General features: G+C 37.1%; 1 protein-coding gene across 1 annotated transcript in view; it reads left to right on the top strand.

Moving 5' to 3' along the window:
* LOC126751079 (homeobox protein homothorax) overlaps positions 1–19,059 on the top strand; it is a 317,674-nt gene that overhangs the window by 280,336 nt on the left and 18,279 nt on the right. The window contains exon 11 of the mRNA XM_050461014.1: positions 4,794–4,942. Coding sequence (XP_050316971.1) covers positions 4,794–4,942 — 149 coding nt within the window. The remainder of the gene's footprint in view (positions 1–4,793; positions 4,943–19,059) is intronic.

Genomic DNA, 19,059 nt, shown 5'->3' on the forward strand with positions numbered 1-19,059 from the left:
TGATGTGCTCAAGTGGCGGATTATACGCTTTATAGTTTTTATTGCAGCGCGCTTGCTTTTGTGGTTTGCAACATTACATAAAACAAAAAATTAAAAAAAAAACAAAACAGAGAGAAGAGAAGAGTAAAGAACAATACAAGCACATACAAATAATCACTTTTTACAACTTCATTAAATGTTGTTTATGATGCTCGAAATTGATTATTTCGCCACATTGCTGCCACATTCGCCATACCCAATCGCATGGCGGCACCACAACTGTTGCGCCATGCACTTGTCCGCCACTTGCAGCATTGATGCACTTTGATATATGCACACGTATATGCATGTGTATGTGCAGCATGGTGCTGGCTCTTTGCATGCGCACTTGAATGCGCACAGAATCATCGTAAAATCGTAAAAGCATCAGTGGAAAAGAACATGAAATTGATTAATGCGTTTATGGCGGCGCGGCCAATGCGGCAGACATCTGCTTAAGTATGTATAGATATGTAAGCATATATATGTATGTAAATATATGTATATATAAATAAAAATTTGTGTGCTTTTATTGCCAGGAAGGAAGCTAAGCACATATGCGCTGCGGCATACATACATGCGACGAACGTCTGCCGCGACAGTTCATGGCGGCTAGGTGGCACTCAGCTGCTTGCCACAAATGCTTGGTATATACATACATGTGTATATCTGCACTTCCCGATATGTAAATGCAGTTGGTGCCGAAAGTGGAAAAAATCGAAGAAGAAATCTCAACTCAAGTAAAGCTTACAATCCGCGCTTCAGCATCATTACCATTACCATTTCCACTTCCCAGCCCATTTCCATAACCACTTCCACACCACACCACTTACAAACACACGTTGCATTTGTTGCATGGCCATCTACTTGTACTTAAACTTGAAAATTAATCTTATGAGCGTGTTGCTTATTGTTATAATAACGATGTGCAAAAGCACTTGTAATGGCTTACGCGCCCTGCCTGCCTGTCTGCCTGCTGGCCGCTTAAGCGCTGGAGTGCAACACATGGCACAGGAATGCTGCAACACTACACTCTTTCTATACATTTGTATATATATACATATATCGCTATTTTTACTATGCATAGCTGCGTTTGCCCCTTGCAACATAGCGTTGCATAGCGTCCACTTGAGCAATGAATACATTATTTATGGATTTGTCGAGTTGATTTTGAAGTAAACTCTGATTTCCTGGCGATTAAAGTGGTTTTTAGTGTTTTGATAGTGAAATCGAAAAATGATGTCTTTATTTCGATTGCAGAATTTTTTTACGTTCCTTTTTCTGCAACATGCAATTCCTTGAAGCTAGCTGCAAGTACTCGTGAGTGGGACGATCGTTAAGCAATTGATCGTACAATAAAGATAAACGAAACAGCAGGCAGAGAGCTGTACGACAGGAAGAAGGTCTCAATTGCCAATTGAGTTGTCTTTTTATATGTTAAAAAGTTTCAATTTTTAATAAAAATTTTACTGACTAAATGCTAATAATAACAAGTGAAGTTGATTACTAAGTTCTTGACACTTTCGCAACACTTGGACCAGGTATATTATGGTTAAGCAGTTATTTATATTCACTTGTCACTTGAAAAAAAAATCGGGTTTTTGCATATTTATCGTATTTAAATGCCAAATGGTTTCCGAGCTATGAGCATATTTTCAAGAATTTGTTAACTTAGTCCAACCGGTTCCCAACATTTTGAACACATTTTGCTCGAAACGCTGCTTTCAGAGTTAGTGAGGGAGTGGTTTTTGCATATTTATCGCATTTAAATGCCAAATGGTTTCCGAGCTATCAGCATATTTTCAAGAATTTGTTAACTTTCTCAACATTTTGAAACATTTTTCGAAACGATGCTTTCTTATGAGGGAGTGGCGAACTTTCTATATTTGTCAGTTGGTGATCGAAGATATATAATTTTTGATAACAATTTCAAATTATTTAAGTCACTTTTAAATCTTTTTTTTTTCAAAAATCGACTGTTTTGGAAAACCATTTTTTGTCAGAAACCAAAATGTTGGCTAGTCCACAATAATTTTTTGGACTTTTGGATTTGTCATAATTTTAAGTATAATAGTCTTCCACAGTTATAGCCGCTTAAGTTATTATATATATATATATGTATATTCCTTTGAATATTCATGCCATTTAAGTGTATTTAATTACATCTTTTTCTAATTATCAAAACTTAGTTTGCTTTTCTCATCAAGCCGACATTAAGTAAATTTCAGTAATATGCTGCTTAATCTAATCTACCCTTCAGAAATTAGAAATTGGATTTCATTCAAAATTTCTTGTTTACACGTGTCCTTTTGTTATCTGTGTGGCGCAACACGCAACAACTTGCCTCATTACAACACAACTCACCAGCTATTAAACTACTCATTTTCACATGCAGTGATTCTAAATAAGAACTACACACACACATACACTGGCAAACGCACTTACATTGTTGTCGTTAGTTGTGTATGTATAAAGTACCGACATTCACCTGGACGCTTATCACTTCTTTATCTAAGACATGCTGTTGTCAAGAAGCGAGTCAACTCAACCGGAAATTTACCTAACAACCACAGCTTAACTAACTTCCGTACTAATTGTGGCAGGATTTGCGTAGAAAACCAACCAATATACCCACTTACTTACGTGTACTTTCTCGAAGATGCGCACATAAATAACATAATTTCTCAAGATTTCTCAAAATGCATATATCCCTGGAATACAAGAAGCTGTGCTGTTGTTTGCGCTTGCTGTGTACAACATTATCATGCTGAAGAAAATATCAGTTGTTTGTGGCAAGCAAACTACTATTTTACATATCAAACAGTGAAATGATAAACATTAGTGAGACAAAACAATGAGGCGCATTACATGATAACATTGCGCACAAATAATGATTATATGTATAAATATGTATGCATATTAAAGTACAGTATGTGCTCAAGTAGGTGCGTTGCATGCTTAGTCCAAATTACCGCCAGAAAGTCAGTGGTTAGCTACTGACAGTAATTCGCTTTCAGCTTGTTGATAGTAAGGCTCCACTTACATATATATTTACATATGTGTGTGTGATGTGTGTGTGTTTGATGTAAATAAATGTACACGCATAACTAGTTGTCCTCAGGTCAGAGTCAACAGCTTCGAAAACCTTGGCGTAGCGAGTCAACAATTTACGGATAGTTAGATAAACTTGGCTGAAAATTAACCAAACACTCATTTAATGCCGAAATTATGCATGGACATTATTATGCGTTGCATTCGGGCATAATGACAAATATTAATTTTCCACAAACAAGCAAACAGCCAGATGAAATGAAGCAAACAGTGTGCTTGAGTTGAGCGCAGGGGCCAGATGAGGTGCGTAGTGTGTAGCAAGTGATCGCTTTGAACTGATATTACACTTATTTGACGTGAAGTAATTTAATTTTCTTAAATTAATTTTTGTTGGTGAAAAAACAGTTGAAGTTTGTTAAAGGATTTTTTTAGAAAATTATGTAGCGAAATTTTGTTACAGTGAAAGTTCTCTGAAAGTTATAGTTAGTGCCAAGATTGACTTCAGTCGAAAAGTGAAAGCTCCTTAAAGCTTCTGTAATTAAGGTAGTTTAATTCATAAGTTTAAGTTTTTAAAGAATTTTTCCGAAAATTATACAACGAAAAATTATTAGAGTAAAAGCTCTCTGAAAGCTTTTGAAATTAAAAGCAGCAGATTTAAGATCTACATATACACAAAAGAAAATTATAAACAAATATTATATTTAATGTTGCTGAAAATATGGTTATAGTGTGTTTCAAGATTAACTTCAGTCGAAAAGTGAAAGCTCCCTGAAATCTTCTGAAATTAAAGTAGTTGAATTCAGAAGTTTAAGTTTTTAAGGATTTTTGTTTACAAAATTGTGCCTCGAAAAATTGTTAGAGTGAAAGCTCGCTGAAAGCTTCTGAAATTAAAAGCACCACATCGTTAAGATGTACGGTACATAGCTCTAAAGTTGCTGGAGTTATAGCTAGTTTCAAGATTCACTTCAGTCGAAAAATTGTAAGAGTGTAAAAGCTCAATGAAAGCCTATCAAATCAAACACATTTAAAAACAAATATAGGTTGGAAGAATATATTATTTACAAACATACGTAAAGGACTTTCATTGTTTGCAGCGAAACACTGATAAAAAATGGAAATTTTTGAGAATTTGAAAATTGTGAAATCAAAATTTTTTCAAACTTGAAATAACGAGAATGATCAAATTAAAAAAAAATTAAAACGAGTTAACTTTTAGAAAGCTTTCACATACGGAGTGAAAGAAATCTTAATTTTAAAACAATTTAATTTTTGGAAAGCTTTCACCTTCGAATTGATTGAGTGAAAGCTACGTGCTTAGTTACAAATCAATTACAAATTTACTTTTTTTCTATATTTATTTATTCTCCATTCCTTCTCAACAATAAAAAAAAAAGTAATAAACATTCACTGGCGTGAACCAGAACACTACAGTGTGAAAGCCACAAATTCTTCCTGAAGAGTTAAGCTTTACATGTGTAAGCTTCTTTTAAGCAAAAGAGCGGAAGCTATCAACTACACTATGAAAGCTTTATCACTTAAAAATCAACTAACGCATAATAAATTGTATGCAAAATAATATATTCACAATTTCAGCGGAAAGAAATGAAATTAATTCAAACATTTGTGTTAAAATGTATAAATTATAACAACAAAAATAATATTATTATTATTATCTTATAGCTTCATGCATATTAATATCTATTTTTCCACTTTTGATTTTCCAGGTGACGCCAGCAATGCCAGTATAGGCAGCGGCGAGGGCACAGGCGAAGAGGATGACGATGCGAATGGTAAAAAGAACCAAAAGAAACGTGGCATTTTCCCAAAAGTAGCAACAAATATCTTAAGAGCGTGGCTGTTTCAGCATTTAACGGTGAGTGGGCGTGCAAAACTATAAAAAAGATAACAATCTAATATTGTTGCATAAAACTTTTTAAGAAATTTTTAAGATAGTTTTATTAAGTTACGCTTTAGAAATGTAAAATAAATCATTTCGGCCTAATTCAGTGCCGTCGCTGTTAGGTATATACTGTGTAATAATTTTTTCGTTTTTTTTTGTTTTTTGGGAAAATAAAAATCTATTTTCTTCTATAGTCTTGTTTATTTGAAATTGTACCAGCAATTTTTCTGTTTACACAAAACATCGAAGATTTATAGTTGTACGCTTATAAATCAAAAAGATTTGTACTATTTTATGTAATTCTTGGCTTCGGCTTGGCAAGTATGAATTATGCCAGCGGATGTTTGAGTTGTGCTGCCAAGTGTTGAGCGGAAAGTCAAATAACTAAAGAATTATTGCGGCGAACAATTGCCAATAAAATGGTTTTTGGTTAGGTGAAAATGCATTCATCTCAAACTGCCACATTCACACATATGTATGTACGTCACGAAATTATGTGAATATTTTAGCTCATCTTATGTATTTATTTTAAGCGAACGCTTATAAATCTATGCTTAATTGCCTGTCCACTAGTTTCACAAAGTTGTAAAAATACAACTAATTTTTTTGCCATGAGCTTTTAAGTTGGTTCATATATTTTGCTGCCAGAAAATGACCATTTTTACTAGAAAATTCACAAAAATATTTGCATAATGCCAGAAAACATCAAGTTTTATATAGAATTCACGCTGACCCTTCAAATATGACCTCTTGTTAATTACACGCTTATCTTGCAACAATATTGTCTAAATTAGAATGACTGCAGTATGTAATTCATGGTGACGCTACAAGAGTGTGGACTACAATCGAGCAAGATTGCAATAATAAACAAAAACGCATTAATCTTTGTTGCAACTATAATAGCCTTCACACACAAAAAAGAACTTTTTTTTATATAAGAAAACTTGATTTAGATATGTCAGTTAGCATTGCAGATATATGATATACTTAGTAGTCCAATCCAAAAAATATTTTCAAAGATCATATATTTTCAAATTTCGTTAAGATATCTCGTCAAATAAAAAAGGTTTCTATATAGGACTTTATTTTGATCGGTCAGTTTGTATGGTAGCTATGTGCTATAGTCATCCGATCTGAACAATTTCTTGCAATATTGTGCTGTTGCTTTAGATTTTAATTCATGTACAATTTTCTGAAGATATCTTGCTAATAAAAAGGTCTTACATACAAAAAATTGATTTGGAATGTTCAATTTGTGTGGACACTGTAAGCTATAGTGGTCCGATATTGGCGGTTCCGACAAATGTGCAGATTCTTGATGAGAAAAGATCATGGGTAAAACTTCACATTGATATCTCAAAAACTGAATGTCTAGTTAGCGTACATATAGACAGTCAGACAGACGGGGATTGCTAATGGACTCAGCTTGTCACGTTGATCTCCTATTGGGTGCTCCAAACCTAGTGTCAAACTTAATGCACCCTGCGTGGAGTTTCAGGTGAAAAATTAAATAACGTATATAACGGATCTTTTGTTATCTGTACAGGATCTGCTATAAATAACTTAAACCGCCATTTATTGCAAAGAAATCATGAAAAATTCCAAAACTGCTTGATATTTCTAGTCTTATTTGATAGCGAAAATAGTAAATAACTGCTATGTGAGCAAGTAATATTTCCACTAACCTATTTAGTATCTGTCGATATGCAATTTCTTCATTTATTCACCTGCTTATAAATATACATACATAAGCACAGAGATATAATACATACTTATAGGTACATATATATACCAAAGCGACTATCATAATATCCACATGCAGTAGATAAGAATCTTTGCGCCGTTGCGTTTCCATTTTTTCACCACGTCGCTGTGATACCTGAAACTAGTAGCATGACTTTGTGTACTGTGTTGTTGTTGTTGTCCCACCGCTTGTTATTAAAAGCTACTGCCATTGTTATTAAACAAGCTGATATCAGAGTTTTATTATTGTTATTACGACCACTACAGTTGCAGCTAACGGGTTGCCATACTTACGCACCGACATACAAACATACATAAACACATGCCTTTAACGTATGTATGTATGCATATACATATGTATGTTTGTACATACATATGTACTTGCATGTCGCTCACCTTATTTGCTTATTTCCCATTTTTATTTCATATTATTATTTATTTACACTATCGCGCTCACATACATACACACACGCATTGATATCTCAAAGTCTGTGCCGTGTATCTAAGTATGAGCAGTCATTCTGCGTATGTATGCATAACTAGCACACGCAGCCGTAAGTGATTTCATATCACTCTTTCCGCACTGCGGCTCTCCCACTATACACACATACATACATACATACATCAAAACCAACACACAATATTTTTCCCGTGTTTTTTTTGTTGCTGCTCATAAATGCGATTAAAAATATTTATTCATTTGTTTTTGTTTTTTTTCGCCGCGCTATACTCAGCAAACACGCGCACACACACGTGCATATGTACGTATAAATATCTACCAACAATTAAATGCTTGGTAAGCAGCCTTGGCGCCCATTGGAGCGCTCTCACTCCCATCACTGTTCGGTAGGTGGAGTGATATTTTATAGTGCATGCATTTTGTTGTTGCGCCACGCACACACACCCATGCGCATGATTGTTGTTGCTGTTGTTATTATTGTTGCACAGTAGCCAGTACGGCTGCCATTGGTTGAAATGTGTTGCGCTGTTTTACTATTGCTATTGTTGTTGGCGCTTGCCTTAGCTACTGTGGCTGCTGTCTAGCTGTGTTTCTTGTTGGTTTTGTAGCTTTTCTGTGTTTTTTTCTGCTCTGTATTGTAGCTACTGGTGTTGTTACTACTTTTGTTGTTGCTGTTATTGTTATTGCACGGTGACGCTGCCTGACAATTTACTAGCTGGTGTAAAGTTTACGTTGGCGTGCGCAAAATTAACTATGGCCGCCATCCGTTTCGACACATCTCGCTGCTGATATGAATGTATATATGTATGTATGTATCAAGATATATACATATGTATAGTATATAGTTGTCGACTTGTAGGTGAGGGGTACGCGTGCGATCGAGCAGGTGGGCGTTCGAGAGATCAGTTTAGGTAGGGGGAGGTACTTGGATGAGTAAGATTGCGCAATAATTTTGGGATTAACAAGCGAAATGGCACAATATTTGTTTTATAAAATAACTGTATAACTGCAGTAAAAATAAAATCAAAAGTATTTTTTAATTAACCAGCGCAAACAAAGCGATGACATTTTGGCGAAAAAGGCCATTTCTGTTATAAAATATATAATATAATCTTTTTTGAACAATTTGTGGAAAGTTAACCCAAAAATTGTGTTATATTTCTTATATATATATATAAAGATCAGTTTTTTCTGCTAAAACTGCTTAAATTTATAATTTATTGAAATTTTTTGCCTATACTAGACTTAACTAGACACTTATATCCAAAGCTGAGTCTTAAAAATAACTTTATAGGGAGGAAAACTCATATTTTTGTTGATCCGTTCAAAATCTTTGAAACGTCACGTTATTTCAGCCACACCCAAGAGGCTTATTGATATTTCCAAAGTAGCTTTTTCACTTAATTAACACTTTGTAGACATGATTTCAATCTTCTTAAAGGCCTAACTTTTATAATTTATTAAGGAAGTATGAAAAAAAGGAATCAAAATCTCACATTGAAACTTTATGAAACTGGTATTTGAATGTATAAAGCTTTTATATAGACATTTCTTTACAAAATGGCGGCTACAAGAACAACTTTAGGAATCTCCTGTCTCAAGAGGGTTTAGGAAAGGATATGCGCAGAATTTTAGAATGAAATGGAACTACTTCGCGTATTTACACACGGAAAGACAGCTGGTCATGCCAATATCAACTTAGCTCATTACGCTGATTACTTATATAAATATTTTATAGGGACTGCGACGTTTCTTTGTGTTTTGTTTAACTTCGTAGCAAACTTAACACTGTTCAGGGTATAAAAATCTTACGTAGTTTACTTGATAATGTTACTAATCTAAACAACAGGTGAAACTGGAAGTGAATACTCGCAAAAGCTTCTGAATACCAAGGTCGTCCGGATTAGGAAATCGTTCAATTTCAAGAAAAACGAGTCTAAAGTTTATTGCGCTGAAGTCGAGCGAATCAAACTTTTTCACAGTAGAGCGGATTCTACAGGGGAAAAGTTTTTATGTCAAGACTATGCCAATCCAATAAGGTTTATAGAAAAATATAATGTAGTTTAAGCCAAAAAAAATAGTTTAATAATCCCAGATTCGCCGAATTTTTCAAATCAACTTTTCTTAGGGTAACTTACAACAACAATCAACGACCATTCAGAAACGCTTTAACTTCAAACGCTAAACTATTCAACCTCAACTACGCACATTACAACAACTATTTGCAAAAACCGTCACAGCTTTGACATGGCAATAAATCAAATCGACTTGCTAGAATACAATGTAAGATCTGTGGAAAAATTGCAAATCCACTCAACTCGGCATACAATTGAACAAAAGCATCCCCCATTACATGCAATTGGCAAGAAATTCAATTTAAAATCTGTGCACACACACAACAAATATAAAATATTTTAACTAAATCCTCCACAAAGCGTCACTTTGGTAAATGCGCTGGCGAAAAAGGAAATTCATTGAGCTATTGAATGATGTCGATGAGTGGCAAGTGAGCAAAAAGCGAGGCGCATCAAAGACAATTTCACTTAACAGCGCACATTTACATAAACAATACATACATACAAATGTATATAGCTTGCAACGGCAAATAAATGCGTAACTAAAACGCAAATGATAAAAAGTGCGTGGCAATTGGAGGTTGCAAGTATATGCGCCAACAAAAACAAAAAGCAAGAATCGGCTAAAACAATTTTCTTAATGCTACTGCAAATCGGCGCTAATAGCATTAAGGGTAATAGCTCAAAACGAGCGCTAGGTAGCGCAACAACAACAAATATGCATGAAACGCGCTCTATGTATGTGCAACGTGTTGTGTGCTGCGCTGTTGCGTACGCAAAAGTAAACATGAGCGATGCGCTGATTTAAACGGCAATTCATCACTGTCGTCAGACACATCCTCGCCAGCGTCTGCGTCCTTTTCTCGTTTAATGCTGAAATGCATTAGCTTTGGGCGGGGGCGGCTATTAAGATGGGGTGCTGATAGTGCGGCAATGGAAAAGCATTTTAGCAGGCATTATATAAACATATATACCAATCTATAGATATATATACATATGTGTATATTCATAGACTTTCAGCTGTTTATGTGCGTATTTTTAATGTTTTCGCCAGCGGCCTGCAGGTCAATTACATTTGGCCGAAATAAAACTCATTTCCGTTTACTATATTTGTTGTTGTTGCTTTCTTGTAAATTGAAGTTTGCTGCAGAAATAAGTATGTTTGCTTCTTCGGCCACTTTTTTGCGCATATTGATCTATGGCTGACCACAAAAAGTTCACCGATATGCCAAACCTGCTGCGTATAGCCGCACCGTTCGCAGCATCTATTCAGTAACGGCGATTTTCATGTTTTTCCATTTCAATGTTTTTTGTTGTTTTTTTTTTGTGGCACTCACGGTCATCTTCATTTTCCTGTTTTTCTTGCTTGTTGCCAAAACTGTAATGGCTTTTTCAAAACAATATTACGAAATACCATTAAGATTGCTATCAATATCTCATATAGCAAATGCGGCAAGTATATATACATACATATGTGTATATGTGCATGCCAAACACGCTCCAAGTATACCTTTTTATCGTTCGATAAGCAGTGGCAAACTTAAAAATTAACTTAAACCACATTTTGGTCAATTTCGTAAAGCTACTGCCACTTCCTTGCCGCGCCCATAACCATACCAGCTTAGTACGTCTAATGTCCTTTTTGCTGCTGACCATTGCGGTTAGCGTCATATCGCCAGCAGGAAATCTTTGAAAAAATAAATGCATTTGCAGTCACTAGTGTAACGAGCTTTCTTTAGCACCGACATGTGGCAAGAGGAAGCAGCAAGTGAATAAAATAAAATTTGATAGTTTCGTTTGTCGCCGCCAGCACACACACACACACACACATACACACAAAGTAATATACGCATTTAATATGTGCGGAGTTTATGCTTGACCGGCAATTGACCAAAACTACCGAAGAAAAAGTGAATTGGTCAACATTGCCGAAATCAAAGCTTATCTAAATTGCTAACCACAGGCACACGCACATATACACAGGACAGCGTTTGCATATTGGATTTGGGCAAATGAGACATATTTGTTTGTGAAAAGGCAAATTCCGAAAATTATCGAACTTAAGCAGTTTGCATTTGCCGCTCAAAGGTGGTCGCACGGCAAGAAAAAGGCAAACAAATATAAATATTAACCCTTTCTGATTACAAATGATCATAAAAAACATATAAACCTGCAGATAAAACTCCAACTACACATAGCTCTGGCGCCCTGCTTGCCACAACTCCCTGTAAGGGTCATTCTGCAAATGCTTGCAACTATTTTGTATGCTTCCTGCTTACGCCACTGCTTAACCTAGCTTTGCGTGCTGCGTACACAAAATGGGGCATAACAAATTTGTTTATATCGGAAGTGTCATTTAGAGGTCCGGTCAGCATTCGTAAAAGCCATTAAGCGTATATAGTAGATTTCAATAGCATACACAAGCCATTCGTAAGCATTCAAAAGCGATTTGTTCACATTCAAAAGTTATTTGAAGGCACTTGACCGCCACGTCTACTTACTTACTGTGTGGCAGTTCGTGGAGTTTCATAGCTTTCTAGCATGTAATTTAGTTTGATGGCAAAGTAGTCTTAGCCACTACTACCTACTCAAACGGGGTCTACGAAAGTCACAAAAAGGTTGACTTTTTTATAGTTTTCACATTTAACGGATGTTAGGCTTTAAAGTCAGTATGGATACACCAAGAGGAAAATTGATGGGATAAGGCGCAGTTTGTAAGCTTTTTTGAAAGCGCAGATTACATTTCATGAAAGCACACTGAAACCTTTCAAGGAGTGGAAGAGAATATTTTATATGCTGAGGAAACGTAATTCATTTGCAAAAAATTATGTGATAAAGCGCGGATTAAGAGCTTTTGTGAAAGTGCACCGAAAGCTTTAATTAGAAACTATTAAGGAGTTTTAGAGAACTTATTACATGCTAAGGATAGTCGTATAAATTTGATAAAACATTTAAGTCGAGGTTATTAAGAGCTTTGGTGAAATCGCAGCTTGAAAGGTTTTGTAAAATTGCAGCAAAAATTCTTGCTAAATTAGAGATAACAAAACTTTCTCTGAAAAAAGCGTAATTTATTTGCTTAAACAGGTTAAGAGATAAGCGTTTTTATGAAAGCGAAGTGAAAGCAGTTATTCATTTAGAGAGATAGTTTGAGAACTTTGGTAAAATTATAGCAAAAGCTATTATTAAGCTGGATTGAGCAAACTTTTCACAAAGAAAACATCACTTATTTGCTTGAAGAAGTTTTGTAAGAAAAGCTTTGGTGAAAGCGAAGTGAAAGCTTTTACAGGGTTTAAGAGAAAACATACTAAGAAGAAAAGTTGCGTGATAAGGAAGAGATTTGAAGCTTTTTTGAATAAGCACAATGAAAGCTATCACTTAGTTGAAGAAAAAGTTTACAGCTCGCACTTAGTACATAAAATTGAAAGTTTTGGTGCCTGAAGCTCGACAAGCTTTCCAGCTACTCATAGGAGACTCGACAACAATGATTATTTAGACTAGAAAGGAACCTGAAATAGAGTATCGGAAAGTGCGTTTTAAAAAATTTAATTATAAATTTCAAAATAATCAGATTTCGTGCTTTTAAGTAATTTTTGAAATCAAAGTACATTTTTCATTTTGCTTTCTTTTGGAGAATTAATAATATTTTCTGTAAAAATCTATTTTCTTTGTTTAATAATCCTGCACCTGTATACATATGTACATTTTTATAAAAAATCCCCAAGCATTATTATGCACTTGGCGTATGTGTCATTACCATCACAGCCATATGCCAAATGCCATATTCAACGCCAACGACCGATCGACCATTTTGTGTCCGCATTGCGACACCTCGAAGCGTTAAACAAGCGCCCAAATGGCTAAAACAGCACACACACACATGCAAACACATAAGAAACAACGTGTTTGGACGCCAGACAACCTCGTGGCTATATTAAGTGTCGATAATTAACCGTTTAGTTGCCAATTAAAATGTAAAAGAAAAAGCAAAAACACACACATACATACATCTGTCGCTTTGGCAAGTTGGCAAGGTGCGAATTGTGTATGGCAGCAACGGCGACGGCCTACGTCAAAAAGTTGATGAAAATGCCAAGCGAGCGACCAAGCAATCAGTCCACCAAACAACCAAGCAACCAAACAGCCAGCCAACCAACCAACCAAAGCGGCGCGACGCGTCGCGTCGTCTAAATTGCGAGGCACGAAATAGTCAAGTCACTCTGTCAGTCAGCCATACGGCCAGCGCAGCTAGCTGTGCAACATGCAGTCAGCCAACCACGTACGCGTCCAACGCAAAATGTGAGAAAACATCAAAACTGACATGCGTCGTCTCCGTCTTCGACAGGCGGCCAAATGTGGATGGCTGGATGGTTGGCTGGCTGGCTGCCTCATTGTATGCCAGTGCAAATGGCAACACAACAACAATAAATATACAAACCGCGCCAACAAACATTCGTCATGAAGTAAACCAGTCTGCAAGCGCACGGCGTATACGGCGCGGCAGGAAAGCGCGCGGTCGCGAAGGAGTTGCAAGCACCACTGACACGGCGCTAATGAGTGCTTATGACGAATGTGGAAATATGCATGCGCGCTGGCAAGGGTTAAGACGCAGCGGCAGCAACAAAACCAAGAAAAAAAATCAATATGGAAATAAAAATATGGCAAGAGAAATATGGAAAAAGCAAGTGGTGCAAAAATGAGTACAAACAAGTACGACTACATGTGTACACATGCAGACAGCCAGCCAGCCAGCCAGCCAACCAACCAAATGGATTGACTCAGGTCCGGTTGCTGATGGCTGATGGCGGCCGATGGCGCGGTTGGCATGTGAATGAAATGGTGCAAAAGGAATGCCAAAGTGGAAGTGCCGGTTGCCATAATTATGGCAGTAGCTATGTCGCTGATGACGGCCTAGCTGTATTAATATGTTGTTGTAAATACGTTTTTTCTGGTGTTGCGGTTGTTGTTGTTGCATTTGCACTTTGTTTACATTTACGGGACAGGCTGTTTTGCTGCGTCGTGTTTATTGTATTAGCAATTGCCGTTAATGTTATTGTTTGTGTTTTAGTTAGCGCTGCTGCAACATGTCATTTACATACAGATATGCTGAGCGTTGCGCGTCTTGCATGCAAAAGCTTTGCCTTATTTGCTCCACCTTCACTGTAACAAACGCGCTATAATTTGCCGTTGCCACAGCCGCGTCGCAAAGCGTGTGTCTGCATTATGTCCGCTTCGACCAACCCACTCTTCTTTTCCAACGCCACAGCTGTTTGTTGCCAGCTACACAACTACACGTGATTGTCTGAAGTTAAACAATTTGTTGTTGTAAATATACTTGCAACACAAACGTACATGCGTATGTACGCGCTCAAGTGTAGCTGCCACAAATAGTCACCCGCGCGCCCCTCCAGCAAGCGCTGGCTGTTGTGTGGGTTGCGCGGTATTTGCCCAAACCAGCCAGCCGCCGCGACATATTTGAGCAGCGCGCATATAGCATATGTGTTGCATATTTGCTGCATATTTAAGAAATGTCAGCAACAACTTTTGCGATGGTAATCTTAAATGACTTCATGCGCTGCCCAAAAAGATATGTGTGGAAAACCGCAACATTATTTATTCGTAAGTATTTGTCTGCGCACCGAAATTGAAATAGATTAAAAAGGCTGTCGCAGTAATGCAGACCGTTCTTAACTTTATTATTGCAATTGTTGTTCTAATTGTGTTGTTGTTGTTACAAAAATTTGTAAGTTAATACGTAGCACGTTGACACCACTCCTTTGCTGCTTCTCTATGGTTGTTGTTGGAGCGCGCGCTGGCACTGTATGCGGCGCGTCAGACATTATGCGCTCGAGGGCGGCCGTGTTGAAGGCTGCGCGACACCAATGCAAATTCATTTCATAATGGCTGCCTTGCTTTGCCTCAAAGGCCGCCTTAAATGCAAATTACACGCGCTTTGCCGGCGCAATATAAAGCGCGTACAGCCATTCGATGTAGATGGCGCAGAGCGACACTGGATTGGCAAAATTATATAGATGACGGATATAGAAAAGCAAATGAATTTAATGTGTGACGCGTTAACTGTAATATTTATATATATTTCAATAATTAGTGCTTTAGTTAATAACACTTGAAGGTTCGTGCGATTTATGTCTGACTAGCGCACCTATTTTTTACAGTTTGTCTAATACGATACTGGATGCAAGCGCGCACAACTCACAAAATTCTCGACAAAAGCGCGCTCATTCATAAGATTCCGCGCGCCATAGTTATCCTGCGCGTTGCTCCTATACCATACAACACGCACCCTACTTTTGCGCAACACTTTCTCAGTGACCCCCTTTTCGACTCCTTGCCTTCGGGGCGTGACGGTAATTAATTATTTTGTATATGGCAAATTAATATTCCGTATGGACTTTGCATTTTCTACTTTATGAACTCAACGCGATTGCGCGCCACTGTCGCAACGCGGCATTTGTCTTCCTGCGACGCCAACGTACAAACTGCACTCCTCCTCCGCTTGGCTGCTTAACTGCCCGCAATGCAAAAGTAATGCACACACTTATACTTGTACGTTATGTTGCATGCCGCAGCGCGTAATTAGTGTCAGCGTTGCAATTTGTAAGGCGCGCGGTGCGGCGCGTTGCGTTGGCTGCATCGTAACAAAAGGGTAAATTGAATTGTGCAACGCCTCGCATTTCAGTCGCACTTCACTTTCCCCCTTTGCTGGCTGCCGCTGCTCGCTGCTGTGCTGTGCTGTTAATGGAATTATTTGACAGGTGAAAAGGTAATGGGCGCGCATAGACAGTGTCGGCGGCGTCGTCGGTGTTGGCGGCAGCGGTGGTGCGCTGGTGGTTTCTCTCTGTTGGCTTCTGAGTTATTGATGACTTACAAATTAGTTGGAATTGTAGTGCTAATTAAAATGCGCAGGCGGTGTGATTATGCCATATTTCTTAAATGGGGCTAGTTAGTAAGTGTATATATGTATATTCTGAAGGATTTCAAGGTGGCTAATTTTTGAAAGCAGAAATAGCGGAAATATTAAAAAATAGAATAAAAGACTTAAGTTAGTTAGTTCATTTTCAGACATCTAAGTTTTTAAAAACTTTATGTATACATATACAAGTGTGAATCATGTGACACGTATGTGTCTACGATTTGGCTAAAAATGTTGCCCGAATTTCAAAAATTCATTTCCTCTACAAAATGGCTGTCCTTCCGCCAAGCAGCCGTGCAGACACATATAAACATATACTTATATATACACATGCACATACGTACCTTAATGTAAACGTATACACTTAAATATCTGCCATAAAAATATATGCAAAATAGCCAACTGTTCCTACTATTTCATTTTGTTAGCTTTCGCTTACAATTGTTGTTATGGCCAAGCATGGCGCTACATACCGTTATCTACGGTACAAGTGAGGCATTATTTAAGCATGAATTTCATGAATTATATGCATTCACACGTACGCATTAAATGCGCTCGACGAAAATCCCTCAACCATAAGTCGCCCAAAAGTCCAAAGCCGGTGGAAAACAACACAACAACAACACAGCCAGTGTGTTGGTAAATTTGCACAACCAAACAGGCCAGGCCAACTTGTATTTATGCGAAACCTGTGGCGCAGCTCGCCTCAGCTGGCCGCCACAAAACAGGGGTAAAATGTAACCGAGCGACCACCGCGTCCGGCGCTGGGGTGCGAGCGCTCCATTTGCTGTTGTCCTGCACGCTTGCAGGCTGATTGGTTTTTGCACGGAATTTTGTTTGACTGTTGGTCGCTGCTGATAATAAAATAAAATATGCCGGCACACATGACCAACACCACACACACACACATATGCATTTTGGCTGTTGGACTTTCGTAGCGGATATGAAAGCTACTAAGCAGTCGGAGCAGGTTGCAGGCCCCAACACATAAAATTATTGCATGCCAATATTATTGTCTATTTGCGTGTGCTGGATATTGTTTGATTGCGTGCGTCTGTGTGGGTGGCTGTTGGGTGCTGGTTGGCGCGTATGTGACGAATATTGCACGCATACATATGCGTTTTGCTTGGCCTTTACTCGACCCTTTATATTTGCGTAATTGTTGCAGATCAATCGTTCATTCGCTTGCATACGGAACATGCCCGATGATTCATTGATTACGCTCGCAGCAAATTAATGATATCCAAATGATTGCAACAAGGGTTTATCTAGGGCCATTTATGGGGGCGAAAAGTGAGTGTGTTTTAATTTGGCATTAGGCGGGAGAAGAATAAGTGGCTTTATTTTTTTGTTGAATTTTGGCACAATCAAAGTCAAAAAAAATTAGTTGTTGTAGCTGAATAAGGTAAAATATGACCTTTTTTCTATATAAGAAGGGAGAATCTAAGTTTCAACAATTTGGAGAGGTCATATTTAGCACCTCCTTCGGCTACAGCAACTCATTATTTTTGACACTGATTGTTGAAATAACATAATTTGTGAGGTTCTTCAAAGCAAATCTTTTTTATAAATCTCAAGATTAGCTTCTTTCGATACTTTACGACTTTTCAAACGATTAGTTTGAATTGCATGATATTTGTTTCTTTCAAAAAATATATTTTTATAGCCGCAGTAGACCCATCTCACGTTCCATTGAGCGAATTATTTGATTTTCGGAAGAGCAAAACAGCACAGAGGCTCAAAAATGGCAATAAAATATTTTAATAGCTCAAATATTAGAATTGAGAAGAAAATGGGAGAAAGTGAAAATTCAAAATAATTTGAAAGATCTTGTCTGATCACCCGTTTGAAAAAAACATTGATTGGAATAGTTTAAATAACATAATTTTTCAAGTTCTTCAACGGGAATTTATACAATCGCTTCTCCAATTTACTTCTTTTATTATATGATAAGCCTGACAACTATTAGTTTAGTTAAAAGACCCTTCACTTTTTTTAATAATAGTATAATGTCTTTAGCGAATTTTTATTGTAGATTAAAGTTACTTAAACCGTATACATCTGAGTGTATAATTTGATTTTCGGGAGAGAAAAAAGTCACAGATTGTTCCCAGTTTAGTACCATATCTCATCTCAGGCTCATAAATTCTATTTATTTTGAAAACTTTTAAAGGTTTTATATAAGAAAATTGAATGGAATATTAAATTTCAACATGTTTCAACTTTAATTGCGAAGTTAATTACAATCAAATACTTAGTTTATATAACAAAAGTAATAAAAAATAACTTAAATTTTACTCAAAAAAGTTTATTCACTTTTATTAGACCAAAAAGACAAGATCCTTTGAGATTATATATAAAAGAAAAATTTAAATTGCACAAAATTTAATTATTTTACTCAAGTTCCTCCGCAATAATTTAATCACAAAGAGCTATTAACAGTTATTGCATGAATAATCATATACACATGCCTGCATACCTAACAATATTAAATAAGATTGGGGTCCCTGAAAGCGCTTAAGCAATTTGCCACCGCCAAATGTGCATGTATTTTCTACGACTCAGTGATTTGCATAACATGTAAACTCAAAACACAACTCTCTGCCATTATTTTCGTACAAGAAATAGTCAATACACATGCATGCACGCACACACACACACACACACCAAAATGCACATGCAGGCATTTCACTTACTGCCAATAATTCAGTTTCATATTGACCTCTATTCTTATAGCACCAACACGAATACAAAACCTGCATGAGGCCGGCCTGTGCTGCCAATGCAAGTTAATGCTACGTGCAACACACAGCCAACAAGACACTGACGTTGCACACCGAGTCACAGAGGCGTGCCACAGGACAGCTGAGGACATATTTGG

This window comes from Bactrocera neohumeralis, chromosome 2 (assembly GCF_024586455.1).
Source record: "Bactrocera neohumeralis isolate Rockhampton chromosome 2, APGP_CSIRO_Bneo_wtdbg2-racon-allhic-juicebox.fasta_v2, whole genome shotgun sequence".
NCBI classification, from domain to species: domain Eukaryota; kingdom Metazoa; phylum Arthropoda; class Insecta; order Diptera; family Tephritidae; genus Bactrocera; species Bactrocera neohumeralis.